This window comes from Phyllobates terribilis, unplaced genomic scaffold (genome assembly GCF_046119375.1).
Source record: "Phyllobates terribilis strain yellow unplaced genomic scaffold, ASM4611937v1 Scaffold_1__5_contigs__length_1240528914, whole genome shotgun sequence".
Classification (NCBI taxonomy): Eukaryota; Metazoa; Chordata; class Amphibia; order Anura; family Dendrobatidae; genus Phyllobates; species Phyllobates terribilis.
The window spans coordinates 1,190,965,013-1,190,983,815 of record NW_027362761.1 but is presented as its reverse complement, the minus strand read 5'-3'; the positions used below and the strand labels follow the sequence as shown (position 1 = coordinate 1,190,983,815).

The 18,803-nt window shown below is 44.1% G+C and overlaps 1 protein-coding gene across 2 annotated transcripts in view; it reads left to right on the top strand.

Annotated features, from left to right (window-relative positions):
* LOC141163961 (uncharacterized) overlaps positions 1-16,475 on the top strand; it is a 57,424-nt gene extending 40,949 nt beyond the window's left edge. Inside the window, exons 5-9 of one of the 2 annotated variants that reach the window (XM_073649192.1) lie at positions 8,240-8,341; positions 9,466-9,570; positions 10,816-10,899; positions 12,803-12,907; positions 15,206-16,475. In XM_073649192.1, coding sequence (XP_073505293.1) covers positions 8,240-8,341; positions 9,466-9,570; positions 10,816-10,899; positions 12,803-12,907; positions 15,206-15,859 — 1,050 coding nt within the window. In that variant the 3' untranslated portion in view covers positions 15,860-16,475. Of the gene's footprint in view, positions 1-8,239; positions 8,342-9,465; positions 9,571-10,815; positions 10,921-12,802; positions 12,908-15,205 lie in introns of both variants that reach the window. The other variant, XM_073649191.1, reaches the window with a different exon arrangement.
* Positions 16,476-18,803: the final 2,328 nt, after the last annotated feature.

Sequence of the window (18,803 nt, the reverse complement as noted above, 5' to 3'; positions counted from 1 at the left end):
GGGATTAGTAATCTCTAGTGATGGGCGAGCACTAAAATGCTCGGGTACTCGTTGCTCGGGTCGAGCACATTGGAATACTCGGGTGCTCGACCCGAGCAACGAGCCCAATGTGAGTCTATGGGAAACTTGAGCATTTTTAAGGCGGGTCCACCCGGCGGTCTGCAGAGGGCCTAAAAATTGCCCAAATCGATGGGAACAGTGCTCAAATGACATGGGGACAGCACGGGGAAGACCTCTGGAAGCATTTCTGACTCCCAGGTCACTGCTGTCAACAATGTTGTCAGAGTATTATGCCACTTTTACAGACTCACAATAAAACATACAAAAACAAAACCAAAATGGCTTTTACTGGGAAATATGTTAAGGAACATCCTTTCCAGGGTAATGACTTGTATATAAAGCAAAATAAATAACCAAAAACAAAATGATCCTCCACACCTTGGGCTATGTTCACATGTAGCGTTTTTGATGCGTTTTTGCACTTTTGCATTGCTTTCATCCGTGACAAATGCATTCAGCAGGAAATGTCATTTTAACATTTTACAACCTTATCTGGCCATATGCTGTGTGAGACATGATCAGACACATCCTGTTTCATTTATGATGGAGGGACTCTGAAAGTCACAAAGTCTATTTTTATAGGGCCATCAGGCGGCCTTTACTATTCTTAAAGGGCCAGCAGTCGGCCCTCGCTATTCTTAGAGAGCCATCAGCCGGCTATGCTTTGTTATTCCCATTACTAAAGAGTGGGTCTCCTATACTGTTATTGCGTATGCAGTGAGTGGCAGGTCTGCCCAAAATTTGGACGCACCCCAATACCCCTTTAAAAATTTGGACGCACCCCAATACCCCTTTGAAGAGACTTAGAGGAGGGCCTCCTGAAAACAATGATCCCATTATTAGGAAGTGGGTCTCACATACTGTTTGACTATGCAGTGAATGCAAGGGCCGCCAAAAATTTGGACCTACTCCAATGCCCCTTGGAAGAGACGTAGAGGAGGGCCTTCTGAAAAAAAATGTTCCCATTATTAGGAAGTGGGTCTCCCATTGTGTTTGCCTATGCAGTGAATGCAAGGGTTGCCAAAAATTTGGAGGCATTTCAATGCCCCTTGGAAGAGACGTGGAGGTCAGAGGGCCTCCTGAAAACAATGTTCCTATTATTAGGAAGTGTGTCTCCCATACTGCTTACCTATGCAGTGAATGCAAGGGTTGCCAAAAATTTGGAGGCACTCCAATGCCCCTTGGAAGAGACGTAGAGGGCCTCATGAAAAAATGTTCCCATTATTAGGAAGTGAGTCTCCCATAGTGTTGGCCTATTCAGTGAATGCAAGGGATGCCAAAAATTGGGAGGCACTCCAATGCCCCGTGGAAGAGATATAGAGGGTCTCATGAAAAAGTGTTCCCATTATTAGGAACTGGGCCTCCCATAGTGTTGGCCTATGCAGTGAATGCAAGGACTGTCAAAAATTTGGAGGCATTTCAATGCCCCTTGGAAGAGACTTGGAGGTCAGAGGGCCTCCTGAAAACAATGTTCCTATTATTAGGAAGTGGGTCTCCTATTGTGTTTGCCTATGCTGTGAATGCAAGGGTTGGCAAAAATTTGGAGGCACTCCAATGCCCCTTGGAAGAGACGTTCGAGGCCTCATGAAACATGTTCCCATTATTAGGAAGTGGGTCTCCCATAGTGTTGGCCTATGCAGTGAATGCAAGGGCTGCCAAAAATTGGGAGGCACTCCAATGCACCTTGGAAGAGACGTGGAGGAGGGTCTCAGAAAAAAATGTTCCCATTAGAAAGGAGCAGTTCTCCTATACTTGTAATGCCCATGCACTAAGTGTATGGGCTGACAAACATCTACCCCTGGGGGGTATACATGAACATACTGTATAAAAATTTTTTTTTACGGGCATCATAAACACCCTTTAAAAAAATTATGTGGGTGTTGCATCACGGACCACGGTCACCCTGGTGATATGGTGGTGGAGGATGAGGATGAGGAGAAGGAGAAGGAGGACAAGAGCAAATAGCCAAAATCAGGAAGCGTATACCCATGTCTGGGTGTGAAAAGGTGCATGGGAATACACCTCCCAAAAAAAGACACTGGATTTGAGTTTATGTTACGCTGCTATCATTCGGTGGTGTTGAGAAGTCTGGCCCAATCCAGCCCTTGTTCATTTTTATAAGAGTCAGCTTGTCATCATTTTCAGTTGACAGGCGGATGCGCTTATCAGTTATAATTCCACCAGCGGCACTAAAAACCCGCTCGGATAAAACGCTAGCGGCAGGGCAGCCCAGTACCTCCAAGGCGTAGAGAGCCAGTTCATTCCACGTGTCCAGCTTGGATACCCAAGAGTGTCTCTCTCGCCTGTACTCCTTGGTTGTCCAACGAACTGTGACCTCTGCCGCCAGCGTTTTCAGATGGGAATTTTTTTAATAGTTTCGCAACAAGGGCCTTCTGGTACTGCCCCATTTTTGTAGACCTGTCTGCCTCAGGAATAAGAGATATAAAGTTCTCCTTGTAGCGTGGGTCTAGAAGTGTCACCAACCAGTAATGATGACACCTAAAATATTGAGAATGCGAGGGTCACGGGAAAGGCAGCGTAACATAAACTCAGCCATGCGTGCCAGACTGCCAACAGGCAAGACTTCAGTGTCCTCACCAAGAGGACGACTGACCATGCTGTCCTCCTCCTCTTCTCTGTCCTCAGGCCATACACGCTGAAGAGACGGTATGACAGTTGTGCAGGTAGTACCGTCTAGAGCGCATGAAACTAGCTCCTGTTCCTCGTCTTCCTCATTGTCACACAATCCATGTTGGGATGGGATGAGGCTGGGCTGTGTGTAATCACCCTGTATGGCTCCTTGCTCCATCTCATCGTGCTCCGCCTGCAATACATCCTCTTTGATTGCGAGCAGAGAGTGTTTCAGAAGACAGAGAAGCAGGAGTCTGAACTGAATACCGACGGCCTTGTTGATGCTGGTAGTCAACAACTGCCCTCTTCTGCTCACAAATCTTTCCCAACATCTGCAGATTAGAGTTCCAATGCGTGGGGACATCACACACCAGTCGGTGAGCTGGAAGCTGCAAACGCTGCTGAAGCACGGCAAGGGCGGTGGAAGCTGTAGCTGACTTTCTAAAATGGACACACAGGCGGCTTACTTTAACAAGCAGATCCGGCAGCTCCGGGTAGGTTTTGAGAAACCGCTGAACCACGAGGTTAAGCACATGGGCCAGGCATGGTACATGTGTGAGCTCGCCTCGCCTCAGAGCCGTCACCAGGCTCCGGCCATTGTCACACACAACCATGCCTGGCTGTAGGGTCAGCGGTGTCAGCCACAGATCTGCCTGCTCTTTCAGAGCTGTCCACAACTCTTCAGCATTGTGCGCTTTGTCACCTTAGCATATTAGCTTCAGCACAGCCTGTTGCCGCTTGGCTGAGGCAGTGCTTCCAGCTTGTGACTGATGTGGTCATTTCGGAGAAAGAGGCTGAAGAGGAGGAGGAGGATGAGGTGCAGGAGCTGTAGACTGTGGGGGCAACTCTGATTGAACTAGGGCCCGCAATCCTCGGCGTCGGGAGGATGTGTTCCTTCTCAAGGTCTGACTGGGTCCCGGCTTCCACTATGTTAACCAGTGTGCCGTCAGCACACTGGGTTAACCATCCCTGCCCACAAGCACTAGTCCAGGTGTCCGTGGTTAGGTGGACTTTCCCAGTAACTGCATTGTTGAGGGCTAATGTTGTGGGACACGTGCTTGTGTGATGCGGGGACGGCACACCGGGAGAAATATTGGTGGCTCGGGACCGAGTACTGAGGGACGGTCGCCGCCATCAGGTTGAGGAAAGCTTCCATCTCCACGAGCCTAAAAGGCAACATTTCGAGTGCAAGCAGTCGCGAAATGTGGGAATTTAGTAGTGTGGCCTGTGGAGCGTTGGCTGCGTATTTGCTCTTGCGTTCCAAGGACTGGGGTATGGAAAACTGAACGCTGCGCTGGGACAAGGATGTGCTTGCTGATGGTGCTAGTTGAGAGTGTGCAACGACAGGTGCAGGGCAGGAGGCATCTTCGCATGCACTATGGACAGGGGATTGGCTTGCATGCACAACAGCAGAAGAAGCAGTGGTGTGACCCGCAGACACTGTTCCTGGACCCTGGGGTTCAGCCCACAAAGTCAGGTGCTTTGCTGCCATGTGTTTGAACATGATGGCGGTGGTCAGGCTGGTAGTTTTGGGGTTATCGGCAGAGTCTTTAAAAATGAACCAGACTCGGGAAGACCTAACAGTTATACTGGCAACTTCCGTTGTGTTGGTGTTACGGGGAACGGTTGCCCGCCTTCTGTCTGTGGCCACCACACTGCTTCTTCCTGCCTGTTGGGGTGCTCTGCCTCCCTCTCCCTGTGTGCTGCTGTCCTCGCTCTGCATGTCCTCCTGCCAGGTTGGGTCAGTTACTATATCATTCACCACCTCGTCTTCCACTTCCGTACCCTGGTCCTCTTCCTGACTTTCTGGCAATTGTGTCTCATCATCGTCCACCTTTTGTGACACTTTCCCACCGTCGCCTTCGTATGATCGTGGCTGCTCAAATATTTGGGCATCGCTACATGCGATCTCCTCTTGCCCATCTTCAAGTGGACCAGGCGAGAGGCCCGAATCTATAAATAGAAAAGGGAGTGTCCAAGTGTGGGATCAGTTGTCTCTTGGCAGTGGGCATGGTGGGAGGAAGGAGGATCAGGGTGAGGAATATGCAGTCCAGACTCACGGCTACTGAGACTTGACCATGTGGAAAACAGGGTGGTGGTGGTGGTGGCTAAGTGACTGGAAGCATTATCTGCTATCCAGCCAATAACCTTTTCACACTGCTCTCTGTTAAATAGTGGTGTTCTGTGGTCTCCTATTAATTGGGACAGGAAGGTCGAGCGAGAAGATGTGGGTGTTTGTTGTGGCAACAAGCTTGACAACGGCCTCGGTCTTTGCATGCACCATCGCGTCCAGTTCCCCGTACCTTGCCGTGTGCCTTGCCCATTTTAAATGGAGGACAATATTTTCCACGCTCACTACAAATGGCTGAATTTGGAGCAAACTTATGTGTGATCCGTGTGACGGACAAACCACAGTTTTAAATAGCTGGCCTGTAGGTAACTATTTTTAACAGCAAACTGGTGTCAATAACTTCGCTGACACACTGAAACAAAATTTTAATGGAGGCCAGAAATGGCAGAATTTTCAGCGCAATTTTATGTGATCTGTGTGACGTACAAACCACAGTTTTAAATAGCTGGATTTTTAGCGCTGTATTATGGAAAGGACCTGGCTGAATTCTGCAGTGCCAACAAGCAAATGGCGTTGAAAAACTGTGTTCTCTGGATTGCTTTTTAAGCAAATAATCAGGATTAAGATAAAAAGAAGATACAGCGGATCTTGTGGGTGTTTCTGGTATATGGTGGGTCTTATGGAGAGTTCCTGGTATATAGCAGATCTTGTGGGTATTTCTGATATATGGCAGGTCTTGTGGGGAGTTCCCGGTATAAAGCCGATCTTGTGGGTGTTTCTGGTATATGGCGGGTCTTGTGGAGAGTTCCTGGTATACAGCGGATCTTGTGGGTGTTTCTGGTATATGGCGGGTCTTGTGGGGAGTTCCCGGTATACAGCAGATCTTGTGGGTGTTTCTGGTATATGGCGGGTCTTGTGGAGAGTTCCTGGTATACAGCGGATCTTGTGGGTGTTTCTGGTATATGACGGGTCTTGTGGGGAGTTCCCGGTATACAGCGGATCTTGTGGGTGTTTCTGGTATATGGCGGGTCTTGTGGGGACTTCCCGGTATACAGCAGATCTTGTGGGTGTTTCTGGTATATTGTGGGTCTTGAGGGGAGTTCCTGGTATACAGTGGATCTTGTGGGTGTTTCTGGTATATGGCGGGTCTTGTGGAGAGTTCCTGGTATACAGCAGATCTTGTGGGTATTTCTGATATATGGCGGGTCTTGTGGAGAGTTCCCGGTATAAAGCGATCTTGTGGCTGTTTCTGGTATATGGCAGGTCTTGTGGGGAGTTCCCGGTATACAGCAGATCTTGTGGGTGTTTCTGGTATATGTCGGGTCTTGTGGGGAGTTCCCGGTATACAGCAGATCTTGTGGGTGTTTCTGGTATATGGTGGGTCTTGTGGGGAGTTCCCGGTCTACAGCAGATCTTGTGGGTGTTTCTGGTATATGGCGGGTCTTGAGGGGAGTTCATGGTATACAGCGGAGCTTGTGGGTGTTTCTGGTATATGTCGGGTCTTGTGGGGAGTTCCCGGTATGCAGCAGATCTTGTGGGTGTTTCTGGTATATTGCGGGTCTTGTGGGGAGTTCCTGGTATACAGCGGATCTTGTGGGTGTTTCTGGTATATGGCGGGTCTTGTGGAGAGTTACTGGTATACAGCAGATCTTGTGGGTATTTCTGATATATGGCGGGTCTTGTGGGGAGTTCCCGGTATAAAGCAGATCTTGTGGGTGTTTCTGGTATATGGCGGGTCTTGTGGGGAGTTCCCGGTATACAGTAGATCTTGTGGGTGTTTCTGGTATATGGCGGGTCTTGAGGGGAGTTCATGGTATACAGTGGAGCTTGTGGGAGTTTCTGGTATATGGTGGGTCGTGTGGGTTGTTCCTAGTATATAACAACACAATACAAGATCTAGGATCTTCTAGGATTTTGCCCATGTACAGTGGTTAATACTTACTAAACTGGATGACCGGTCATGGGCACCCAAGGCTCACTGCCACATGTAGGAAACAAAGGCTATCCCATCTGTTCCCAGAGAACTTCTGTAGCTTAATAGACTGGTTGTGATGCCCTTGTGGATCCATGTCCACCACATAAAGCACCTATAATGGACACATGATCATCAGAACTAGACCATGGAGTAACGTAAAAAGGCAACCCAGTCTGATAGATCATGTCTCAGCTTACAGGGTCCATGTCTCAGCTTACAGGGTCCATGTCTCAGCTTACAGGGTCCATGTCTCAACTCACAGGGTCCATGTCTCAGCTTACAGGCTCCATGTCTCAGCTCACAGGCTTCATGTCTCAGCTCACAGGCTTCATGTCTCAGCTCACAGGCTTCATGTCTCAGCTCACAGGCTTCATGTCTCAGCTCACAGGCTCCATGTCACAGCTCACAGGCTTCATGTCTCAGCTCACAGGCTTCATGTCTCAGCTCACAGGCTTCATGTCTCAGCTCACAGGCTCCATGTCTCAGCTCACAGGCTTCATGTCTCAGCTCACAGGCTCCATGTCTCAGCTCACAGGCTTCATGTCTCAGCTCACAGGCTTCATGTCTCAGCTCACAGGCTCCATGTCTCAGCTCCCAGGCTTCATGTCTCAGCTCACAGGCTTCATGTCTCAGCTCACAGGCTTCATGTCTCAGCTCACAGGCTTCATGTCTCAGCTCACAGGCTCCATGTCTCAGCTCACAGGCTTCATGTCTCAGCTCACAGGCTTCATGTCTCAGCTCACAGGCTTCATGTCTCAGCTCACAGGCTCCATGTCTCAGCTCACAGGCTTCATGTCTCAGCTCACAGGCTCCATGTCTCAGCTCACAGGCTTCATGTCTCAGCTCACAGGCTTCATGTCTCAGCTCACAGGCTTCATGTCTCAGCTCACAGGCTTCATGTCTCAGCTCACAGGCTTCATGTCTCAGCTCACAGGCTCCATGTCTCAGCTCACAGGCTTCATGTCTCAGCTCACAGGCTTCATGTCTCAGCTCACAGGCTTCATGTCTCAGCTCACAGGCTCCATGTCTCAGCTCACAGGCTCCATGTCTCAGCTCACAGGCTTCATGTCTCAGCTCACAGGCTTCATGTCTCAGCTCACAGGCTCCATGTCTCAGCTCACAGGCTTCATGTCTCAGCTCACAGGCTCCATGTCTCAGCTCACAGGCTTCATGTCTCAGCTCACAGGCTTCATGTCTCAGCTCACAGGCTCCATGTCTCAGCTCACAGGCTTCATGTCTCAGCTCACAGGCTCCATGTCTCAGCTCACAGGCTTCATGTCTCAGCTCACAGGCTCCATGTCTCAGCTCACAGGCTCCATGTCTCAGCTCACAGGCTTCATGTCTCAGCTCACAGGCTCCATGTCTCATCACGTAATAGCTGTAGTAGACACATACGGTATATATTTCCTGATAAATCTGTAAACACAGCACAGACATTAAAAGAGGTATTATTTGAGAGTATGAAGTAGTTATGTAATACTAAGTTCAATTTTCCTAATAAGGTTCCAGATGCTGGGACATCTAGTCCTACAAGCGGTGACCGAGGGGCTTGCGATGGGAGAAGTCATCCTGCGCAGGACGAGAGAGACGCATTTCCATCACAGGTCTGCTATTTTCTTATTTGTGGTTTTAGGGTTTCCTACCTACTTGTTTAACTGGTTTCCTACCTACTTGTTTTGCCTTCTAGAATCCCCAGAGAGGGTAGAACATGGAAGTAAGTGTTTAATTTCCCTGCAGCGCCACCCGAGGAGAAACAAAGTATTACACCATGTTCACTAAAATCAATGTTTGTCTGTGTAATGCAGGACAAGAGAGGTCCTCCAGAGAGAGAGAGACGCTCTTTAGAACCCATAGATGATGATTCGAATAATGACCCATTATTAACTCAGAATTCCCTATTGGATAGAGGTTTTCCAAACTGAACAACTATTGTATATTAATACGATTGTTAGCCATTATTAAAAATAAGATTAGGCTGGTCCAATAGGGGACCGAACAATCCTCTTCTGAGCCTGACATGTCCCATGAGGTCACCCGTCTCTGAAGTTAACCACTAGAGGATGCAGGGTTCCTAATACAATATTAAAATGATTGTGAACATAGCTAAAATGGTGAGCAGGTTGTATTGTTATATTAAAGGGGAATTATGTAACAGTCCCTAAAACAATGTAAATTGAAAAATAATAATATCCTTTTTCAGCACACTTTCCATTTTATAGGTAGTTTGCACTCTGCTCTGCCCTCTGGTTCTTTTGGGCAGCATAGGTCCGAGTTCCATTGTCTAGCCTGTGGTTAGCGCTATCTCTGCTCACAGAGGAACCACTAGGGACAGCGGGGTCAGGATCTTTTGTCTGTACAGGAACAAGAAGGGTCAGTTTCAGTTTTTAGCTTTACCTATTATCCTGAGTGAGTTGCTACACTATCATAACAGATATTAGTTCTCTTTTTCTTTATATCATTTAAAAAAGAATAAATTCCGTGTTCCAAATGGAACTACTTTTGAGTGAATGAAAGAATCGAGGAAGGAGGATTAATGCAATGTAAAGCATAGGGGAGGATCCTGAATTTATGATATAGAAGGTGAATTTCAGACCACCCCAGACTCCTATAGACGACGCACAGAGGTTGGAGTCACTGGTTATAGCTGAACTAAAACACATAGTACAGAAAGTAATTTGAGAGTCGTAATTATGTAAATCTTTTATGTTTTATATTATTTTTTACATAGGCAGCCAAGCGTCCAGAGCAGCCAGCGTCCCCTCCACCCGCTCGCTCGGTCAGGGAGAAGGTGGTTTCCAGAGTACAGCATGACGCACAGCCCACACAGCAGGCGGTGAGTTTGTTTTCTGCACGTGTTGGCAACAGTTTTATTTTTTTTAGAAACTTCACTCATATGCTTTTGTCTTACACAATATAATAGTATAATACAATATAAGTAATAATATTTTGCAGCACGGTGGCGCAGTGGTTAGCACTGCAGCCTTGCAGCGCTGTGGTCCTGGATTCAAATCCCACCAAGGACAACATCTGCAAGGAGTTTGTAGGTTCTCTCAGTGTTTGTGTGGGTTTCCTCCGGGTTCTCCGGTTTCCTCCCACAATCCAAAAACATACTGATAGGGAATGTAGATTGTGAGCCCCAATGGGGACAGCGATGATGATGCTGTGGAATTAATGGTGCTATATAAGCGAGTTAAATAAATAATAATACCAAATTATCACAACCAAGAAGAAAACCTCGTTTGTCTTCCCGAACAGAGAAAAAAAAAAACCCTCTCTCTTCCTCACTTGACACAGACCAAATCCAGGGACCCCACAACATCCACCTTTTACTTAACGTTGTTATAGATATGTGCCCTTTCTTACCTTTTCTCCTGACTCAACATGTCCTGAGATGAGTGGCGCAGGAGGAACAGCTGTAGAAAAAAAATAAAAAACCGTGATACTCTGTTGGGAGATGTTTATACTATGTCGATTTGTGGCCACCTAGTGGTTGTAATGTGAATTGCAGCCTAATGAGAGTTTTCCTAGCGGTATTGTATTGAATTTGATTCATATGGAGTCATTCTCCTTCACACTGTCCTTGGTAACTTTCCCTCGACCACAAAGTGCTGATCTTAGCAGCATTCATTGAAGGCCAATCTGGCCCGGTTCTCATCACTATGGCCTGGCAGCTCCAGTAATCTGTCCGTATATAGACAGTGATGTCACTGGAGCTCCCTGTGACATCATTCATAGCTTATTTTGGCCTTATTTAATAAGATCCTCTGTTTTTTTTTTTATCCAGAGATTAAAGTGCATAGTCTTCTTTGCTATGCCATACTTTTTGCTGCGTTATACTGATATATATACCAGCTAAAGGTTGTACATAGCAGTGTAAAGTATAGGGGAGGGAGAAATCAGAAGCCTGAGTCTTTGATTAGATTGGAGGTAAATTTCAGAACCCCCCAGACTCCAACAGACCATACAGTGAGGCTGGGGTACTGGTTATAGCTGTGACCTAATGAAGCAGAGCAAAAATGTAGTGAGGAAAGTAATTACTGAGTTATCATTATCTAAGCTTTATATTAATCTCATGCAGGCAGGAAACCGTCCAGAGCAGCCTGCGTCCCCGCCACCCGCTCGCTCGTTCAGAGACCCGGTGGTTCCCGGAGTACAGAACGAGGTACAGTCCGCACGTCAGGCGGTGAGTTTGTGTTCTGCACATGACGGTAACAGTCCTGATTTATACTGGTATATATACAGAGCCTTGATAAAGTATTCATACCCCGTGAACGTTTCTGCATTTTTTTTATGTTACACCCACAAACTCAAATGTATTTTATTGGGATTGGGATACAAAGTAGCAAGTATTTGTGAAGTGTAAAGGAAAAGATACATGGTTTTCTAAATAATGGTTTTCTACTCACCTCCCCTGACTCAATACTTTGTAGGATCACCTTTCCCTGCAGTTACTGCTGCAATCTTTTGGGGTCTGTCTTTACCAGCTTTGCACATCCAGAGGTGACATTTTTGCCCCTTTTTCTTTGCGCACTCGCTCTCGCTCAGTGAGATTGGATGGAGACGTAAGACATAATGGTAAGACGTGAAAATTGCTGATCACTGATTCTCTGGGATTTAGGTCTGGACTGTGACTGGGCCGTTCACACAGATGGATATGCTCTGATCTAAACCCTCCTTCGTAGCTCTGGCAGGATGTTTAGGGTCGTTGTTCTGCTGGAAGATAGACCTACGCCCCAGCCTGAAGTCTTTTGCCGCCTGTAACAGGTTTTCCTCCAGGACTGTGTTGTATTTAGCTCCATCTATCTTCCCATCAACTCTGACCAGCTTCCCTGCCCCTGCTGAAGAAAAGCCTCCCCACAGCATGATGCTGCTACCACCATGTTTGACAGTGGGGATGGTGTTTTCATGATGATGTGCAGTGTTAGTTTTCCACCACACATTAGCCCAAAACGCTCTACTTTGGTCTCATCTGACAAGAGCCCTTCTTCCACATGCTTGCTGTGTCCACTACATGACTTTTTGCCATCTGCAAACGGGACTTGCTCTCAAAAATTGCTGCATTTTTCTTGCCACTCTTCCATAAAGGCCAGATTTGTTGAGTATACAACTAATAGTTGTCCTGTGAACAGATTCTCCCACCTGAGCTATGGATCCCTGTGGCTCCTCCAGAATGACCATGGGCCTCTTGGCTGTTTCTCTAGCTAACGCTCTCATTGCTTGGGATGTCAGGTTAGGTGGACAGCCATTTCTTGGTAGGTTTGCAGTTTTTCCATACTCCATTTTTGGATAATGGATTGAACAGTTCTCTGTGAGATGCTCAGAGCTTGGGCTGTTTTTTTAAAACCTAATCCTGCTTTACTCTTCACAACTTTATCCCTGACCTGTCTGGTGGGCTCCTTGGTTTTCATGATGCTGTTTGATCCATAATGTCCTCACACAAACCTCTGAGGCCTTCACAGAACAGATGTAGTTATACTGAGAATACATTACATACAAGTGGTCTCAAATTTACTAATTATGTGACTTCTGGAGACGATTGGTCACTCAGGATTTTATTTAGGAGTCTGAATACAAATGCACGTCACAATTTTCAGATTGATATTTTTTTAAATATTTAGAAAACTATGTATCATTTCCTTTACATTTCACAAATACTTGCTACCGAGTGTTATTATATCACATAAAATCTCAATAAAAATATATTTATGTTTGTGGGTGTAACGTAAAAAATGTGAAAAAGTTCATGGGATGTGAATACTTTTTCAGGGCAATGTATCATTAGTACAGCCTGCTTTTGCTATGCAGTTAAAGGCAATCTATTGCTCGCTGTTTGTCTAGGGAGAGGCGACCTTATTTCAGGCGTCTATAGCTCTGAAACAGGAATCTGCAGCCATATATTATATGTTATATGGCAAAGTTACAGTGGGTTGAAGTCTGTACAAGAACAAAATGGGATGTGAGACCTGATCAGCTTCTCTAAACAGATCAGCGCCAGCCTCCTATGCCCCGAAAACAAATGAGAAAAAGTTTGAGTTGTCGTAGCGTAACTTTCATGTTTCCTATAGGCAGCAAACCATCCGGAGCAGCCTGCGACCCCGCCACCCGCTCGCTCGATCAGAGACCCGGCGGTTCCCGGAGTACAGAACGAGGCACAGTCCGCACGTCAGGCGGTGAGTTTCTGTTCTGCATACCGTATATCAGAAACAGTGTTTTATTTTTAGGAACTTTTTTATTTTTTTTATTTTAATAATATTACTACTAATCATAATAATAACAACAATAATGATGTTCATGATAACATTATTATAACTGTATACTGATAATAATATAAAAAATGTAATAAGAAAATATAATACAATAGCAATATAATTTCATAACATAACACAATAACAAAAAAAATAATAATCATCATAACAATAATGATATTATACCATTATTACTGTATAATATAAAAATGTAATAAAATATAATGCAATGTCAATTGAATAATACTGTATGCATATTATAATAAAAGTACAGTATAATAATAAAATATAATATAATAACTCCATAACATAACACAATAAAAATATAATACAAATCATAATAATTATATTAATTGTAACATTATTAGTGTATAATACAAAAATGTAATCTATAATAATACAATGTCAGTTGATTCTATATTTATAGTATTATGCATATAATTTATCAATAACAATCTAATAACTTAATAACAACACAATAAAAATATAATACTACTACTAATCATAATAATGATGGAACATTAGAACTGTATAATAATATAATACTACGACTAATCGTAATGATAGTAATTAGAACTGAATGATATAATACTACTATTAATCATAATAATAATTATATTAATGATAATATTATAACTATATAATAATATAAAAATCGAATAAAATAGAATACAATGTAAATTGAATAACATGCGTAATATTCTAATAAAAATATTATAATAAAATATATAATAATATAATAACTTAATAATATTACACAATACAAATATAATAATAGTAATAATAATAATAATTAATAATATCATATACCAAATCATCACAGCAAAAGAAAAAAAAAACCCAACCTCCCCAAACGGAGAGAAAAAAAAAATCCTGTACATGAGATAGATACGTCACAGGTCGGTTGTGGGTGTATGGAGGGGACTCAGGAGTATAACACAGCCGGCACCCGCCTCTAACAGCAGCAATCAGATCTAGCCCTGATGACTGCTGTTTTAACCGCTTAAATGCCGCTGGCAATCTTTGACAGTGGTATTTATATGGTTTACAACAGTGCAGGTGTCCATTCGGTTGACCATCAGCCCTTACCAGGTTCAGCCCCAACATAGGCTAACCCCTTTAATATGAAACCCTGGCAGGCAAGACCACTATAGCGAAGCCACTGGAACAATAAGTGGCTATAAGTTTTTTCGTCATTTTCACGTATCTCCCTCTACCTCTTTGGCCATTTTTCAAAAATCCACCAGAGAAGCAGAAATGAAGAGATCATGAGATTGCTGGTACTATCCCTCTTCATTACGTTTGAACATCAAGGACGATGGCATTAAACCCTTTGCTTCTCTAGGCCGTCAGACATTACGTTCATTGCAAATCTTGACCACCAGGAAATTAGAAATGAATCCTTCCTTTAACCTAGACCACCAAGAATCATGTAATAACCCCAACTACATCAAACCACCACAGAAGTATTGACTCCTCTAAACCCCTAGACCACCAGGAATTACATACTAATGCCCACTACATCAAACCACCACATATGTGACCACCAGGAATCAGGTACTAAATACTTGTGTTTTAGTTTGATATAGTGGGTTTGATTCCTCTTTAATCCCAAACCAGGAGGGAAGCAGAAATGAATCTTTCAGCTATCCTAGCCCAACAGGAATCATATAGTAATGCCTACTACTGTACATCAAACCACCAGACAAGTATTGACTTCTCGATAACCTAAGATGAAGAGGAATGCAGAACTGAATCCCTCCTTTATCCTAAATCACCAGGAATCTGTCCTTATGCCCATTACATCAAACCACAGAAGTATTGACTCCTTTACAACCTGAGACCAAGAGGAAAGCAGAAATGTATCTATCCGCTAGACCATCCGGAATCAAGTACTAATAGCTACTACATCAAACAACCATAGACATATTGCCTCCTCTATAGCTCCGGACCACCAGGGAAGCAGAAATCAATCTTTCTTTTACCATACAGCATCGGAAACGTTATCTCCTCTACTCAACAACTTGGGATTTTTTTCTTCTTTTCACTGTCCAAACATAAATGTATAAAGTGGTCTAGAAAAAGTATGGTGGCTCCAAAAAGTCTTGCATTTCGTTGTCTACTTTTATACTGTTGTTATTTTTCCTTCACAAATGGTGATGATTAATTCCATTTTAGTTTTTTTTATTTTATAATTGTTTGGGTTATGTTTTTTTTTTCTAGGTTCTTTCTGGTTCCTCTTGTAGACCACTACAAAGCAACAATGATGAAGAATATTTCAGCAAACCTGGTGTCCTGAACTCTACACAAGGGTTTGGAGATGACACAAGTGAAGTTGGAGCGTTACCAGAAACATCTATTCATGATTTACAAATAAGCGATTATTCGGAGAGAAGTGAATCAAATGATATTGGTCATCGCTCTTTTCCTACATCCTCCACACCGAGGAATGGTCCATCTGTGAGCACTCCAAATCACAGAAGTATGGAGATCACAGACAGAAGAAGTCCCGAGGAGAATGACTTCACGTTCGACAGAGCCAACAGTAGTACATCCTATAAGTCCAGCCCAGGGGGTAACAGGCGGCTTGATCAGTCGCCATTGAAGAAGCCGGAAGAGAATAGCTTTGGAAGTAGAGGCGTAAGCCACTATAGACTTGATTTCAACGAGGATCCAGATGCAGAGCTCTTGGAAGGCAATGGCAACGAGTTGAGGAACCGACCAAGAAAAATTCCAAATCCCAACGAGACAGATGATCAGAGCATAGAGGAAACTTGTAGCTATGGAAGGGATCGTGAAAGAAAGGTCCTGATTACAATCACCGTTATTTCTGTTTGTCTGTCTGTATTCCTTCTGTGGAAAAATCGACATAGCTAGACACGTCACACTTAAAGGGCCACCAGACGCGAAGAACCGAGGAGCTGCCAACGTCGTTTGCACATATGTATGTAAATGTAGATACATGTACTCCGTACTACAATTATAGAAGATAAAGCCGCTATTATGCTGGGAATCCAAAAGAATGTTTTATAAAATTTAACCAGAAATGGCTCCTAAATGAGAACAATTAAAATTGAAAATGCCTGATCCTTCTATAACCTTAAATGGTCCCTTATGAGGCCCTGAAATGACCCTTGAGAAGTTGTGTACATGCTTTGAATTTCACCACACTAAAGAGAGGCATATATACCATGTGCTAGTTGCCAAGATGGGCACCAACAAGCCATTCATCCTGTGCCAGGGTATTTACTTACAGGACAAGTGTGGTGTCCTAAATATTTGCCCAGATCAAGAAAAGGTCATCTACGACTCTGCAGCACACCTAGTCTTGCAAATCTGCAATTCTGTAGCACGCCATGCCGTGCACTTTAGATATCTTACTTCTTTGCACTGAAAACTGTTTAATTAGTAGCCATGTGACATAAACTTCATTTTGTGCTTTTCTATGATTCTTATTAATCTGCTGTTTCTGAATAAAACAAATGTAAATTGTCATTGTAGTTTCAATACACTTTGCCACGTCTGATGGCCCCAACAATGACTAATCATTTTGAGTAAATACACAAATTCTATGTTTTCAGTGTGAAAAAAATCAAAATCACATAAAAATGTCGACCACTAGGTTTCTACCTTCTGCTGAAATTGCTTTTCACGGAGTGTTGTCATGTGTAATCCGTAACTAGCAGCAGAGACACCGAGATGACTCACAGGAAAAGGTGATGGGTCTTTGCCTCTCTACATGAAGTGGGGGTGGGTCTGTAACTCTCTACAGGAAGTGGGGGTGGGTCTGTAACTCTCTACAGGAAGTGGGGGCGGGTCTTTAATGTTCTAGGAAGTGGGGGCGGATCTTTGTCTCTATACAGGAAGTGGGGGAGGATCTTTATCTCTGTACAGGAAGTTGGGACGGCTCTTTATCTCTGTACAGGAAGTGGATGCGGATCTTTATTTCTATACAGCAAATGGAGGAAGATCTTTATCTCTGTACAGGAAGTGGGGATGGATCTTTGTCTCTGTACAGGAAGTGGGGGCAGATCTTTATCTCTGTACAGGAAGTGGGGGAGGATCTTTATCTCTGTACAGGAATTGGGGGAGGATCTTTATCTCTGTACAGGAAGTGAGGGCGGGTCTTTAACACTCTAAGAAGTGGGGGTGGATATTTATCTCTGTACAGGAATTTGGGACGGCTCTTTATCTCTGTACAGGAAGTGGATGTGGATCTTAATTTCTATACTGGACGTGGAGGAAGATCTTTATCTCTGTACAGGAAGTGGAGGATTTTATCTCTGTACGCGAAGTGGGGGCGGATCTTTATCTCTGTACAGGAAGTGAGGGCGGATCTTTATCTCTGTACAGGAAGTGGGGGCGGATCTTTCTCTGTTCAGGAAGTGGGGGCAGATCTTTAACTCTACAGTAAGTGGGGGTGGATCTTTAGCTGTCAACAGTCAGTGAGGATCGGGTCTTTCTCTCTCTCTACAGGAAGTCGGGGGCCGGTCTTTATCTTTCTACAGGAAGTGGGGTGGGTATTTTTCTCTACAGGAAGTGAAGACGGGGTCTTTCTCTCTCTCTACAGGAAGTCGGGGGCTGGTCTTTATCTTTATACAGGAAGTGGGGGTGGGTCTTTATCTCTACAATAAGTGGGGGTGGATCTTTATCTCTGTATCTTTGTCTCTATGCAATAAGTGGCTTCAGGTCTTTCTCTGGATCTGGTTACCTATCTGTATAAATGCTTTTAGGCACAACATATAGTTGGGCTTTCAGTTCAGACTTTGGGAAGCCAATGGAAAATGACAGGATCAATGCATGAGGCGAAATGGGGAAAATAAGATTTTAAAAGTCATTGGCTTGACTGTTGGTCTCTAGCTCTTACATCAGAATCATGACCAACACATCAGTCCAATCTTCATTTAGACGTTCACACAACTGGAGCTCGAAGTTGCAGCGTTGCCTACTAGACTTTTCATTCATGGAGTCCCTTGAACTATGATGCCTGTGAAGAAAAATCATGGAGTGAATGAGCTGTAGGAGAATATCATGAAGGGTTGAAGATTCTTCTAGTCTCTAGTACTGCAGATGGTGCTACATACACAACTAGACCTTATGTTTCCTGTAGCGAGTATAGCTTAATATACAGCTCAATGATTCCGTTTATAATATTTTGACAATGTTGGTTTCCTGTTCCTCAATTTTTAAGACTTCTCCATTTTCTGATGGTAGAAAATAACAGTTTCTAGAGTGATTTAGACAGAGCACAGCCTAGAAGGCTCCTACTCCAAGAGTCCTGGGTCATGCTCTTCTCTAATTGTGAAGACATGCCGATCAGCCATATTATTAACAACCACTGACAAGTACTGTAAATAATGTGGATTATCTCATGACAATGACACCTCTAAAATGGTGGGATATATTAGGCAACAAGTGACCAAACAGTTCTGACAAATGATGTGGGTTATGGAAGCAGGAAAATGGGTGTTATGGGCTTATCCCGTGAGATGGATTCTCTATGCCATAGTTCAGATTGAGCAGAATGAACTGGGGGCAATGGTGCAGCAGAGTGCGTCTTGTCAGACTGCTCATAGATCAGAAAGAACCAGGACAACGGGATATGCATTACAGCATTCAGATAAGCGGAACAGGAAGCACCAGATAAAGCATAGCCAGGTATGTGGATAACATGTGAAAACTAGATTTATAGGCAATCATGTAAATTGCTTGCAGAGATGTGGTTATATACAGGAATAGTATTTGTATAGGCAGTTTAGTAACTTGCTTGCAGAGATTCAGTTACACACAAGAATACTATTCGCATAGGAAGTCAGATAAC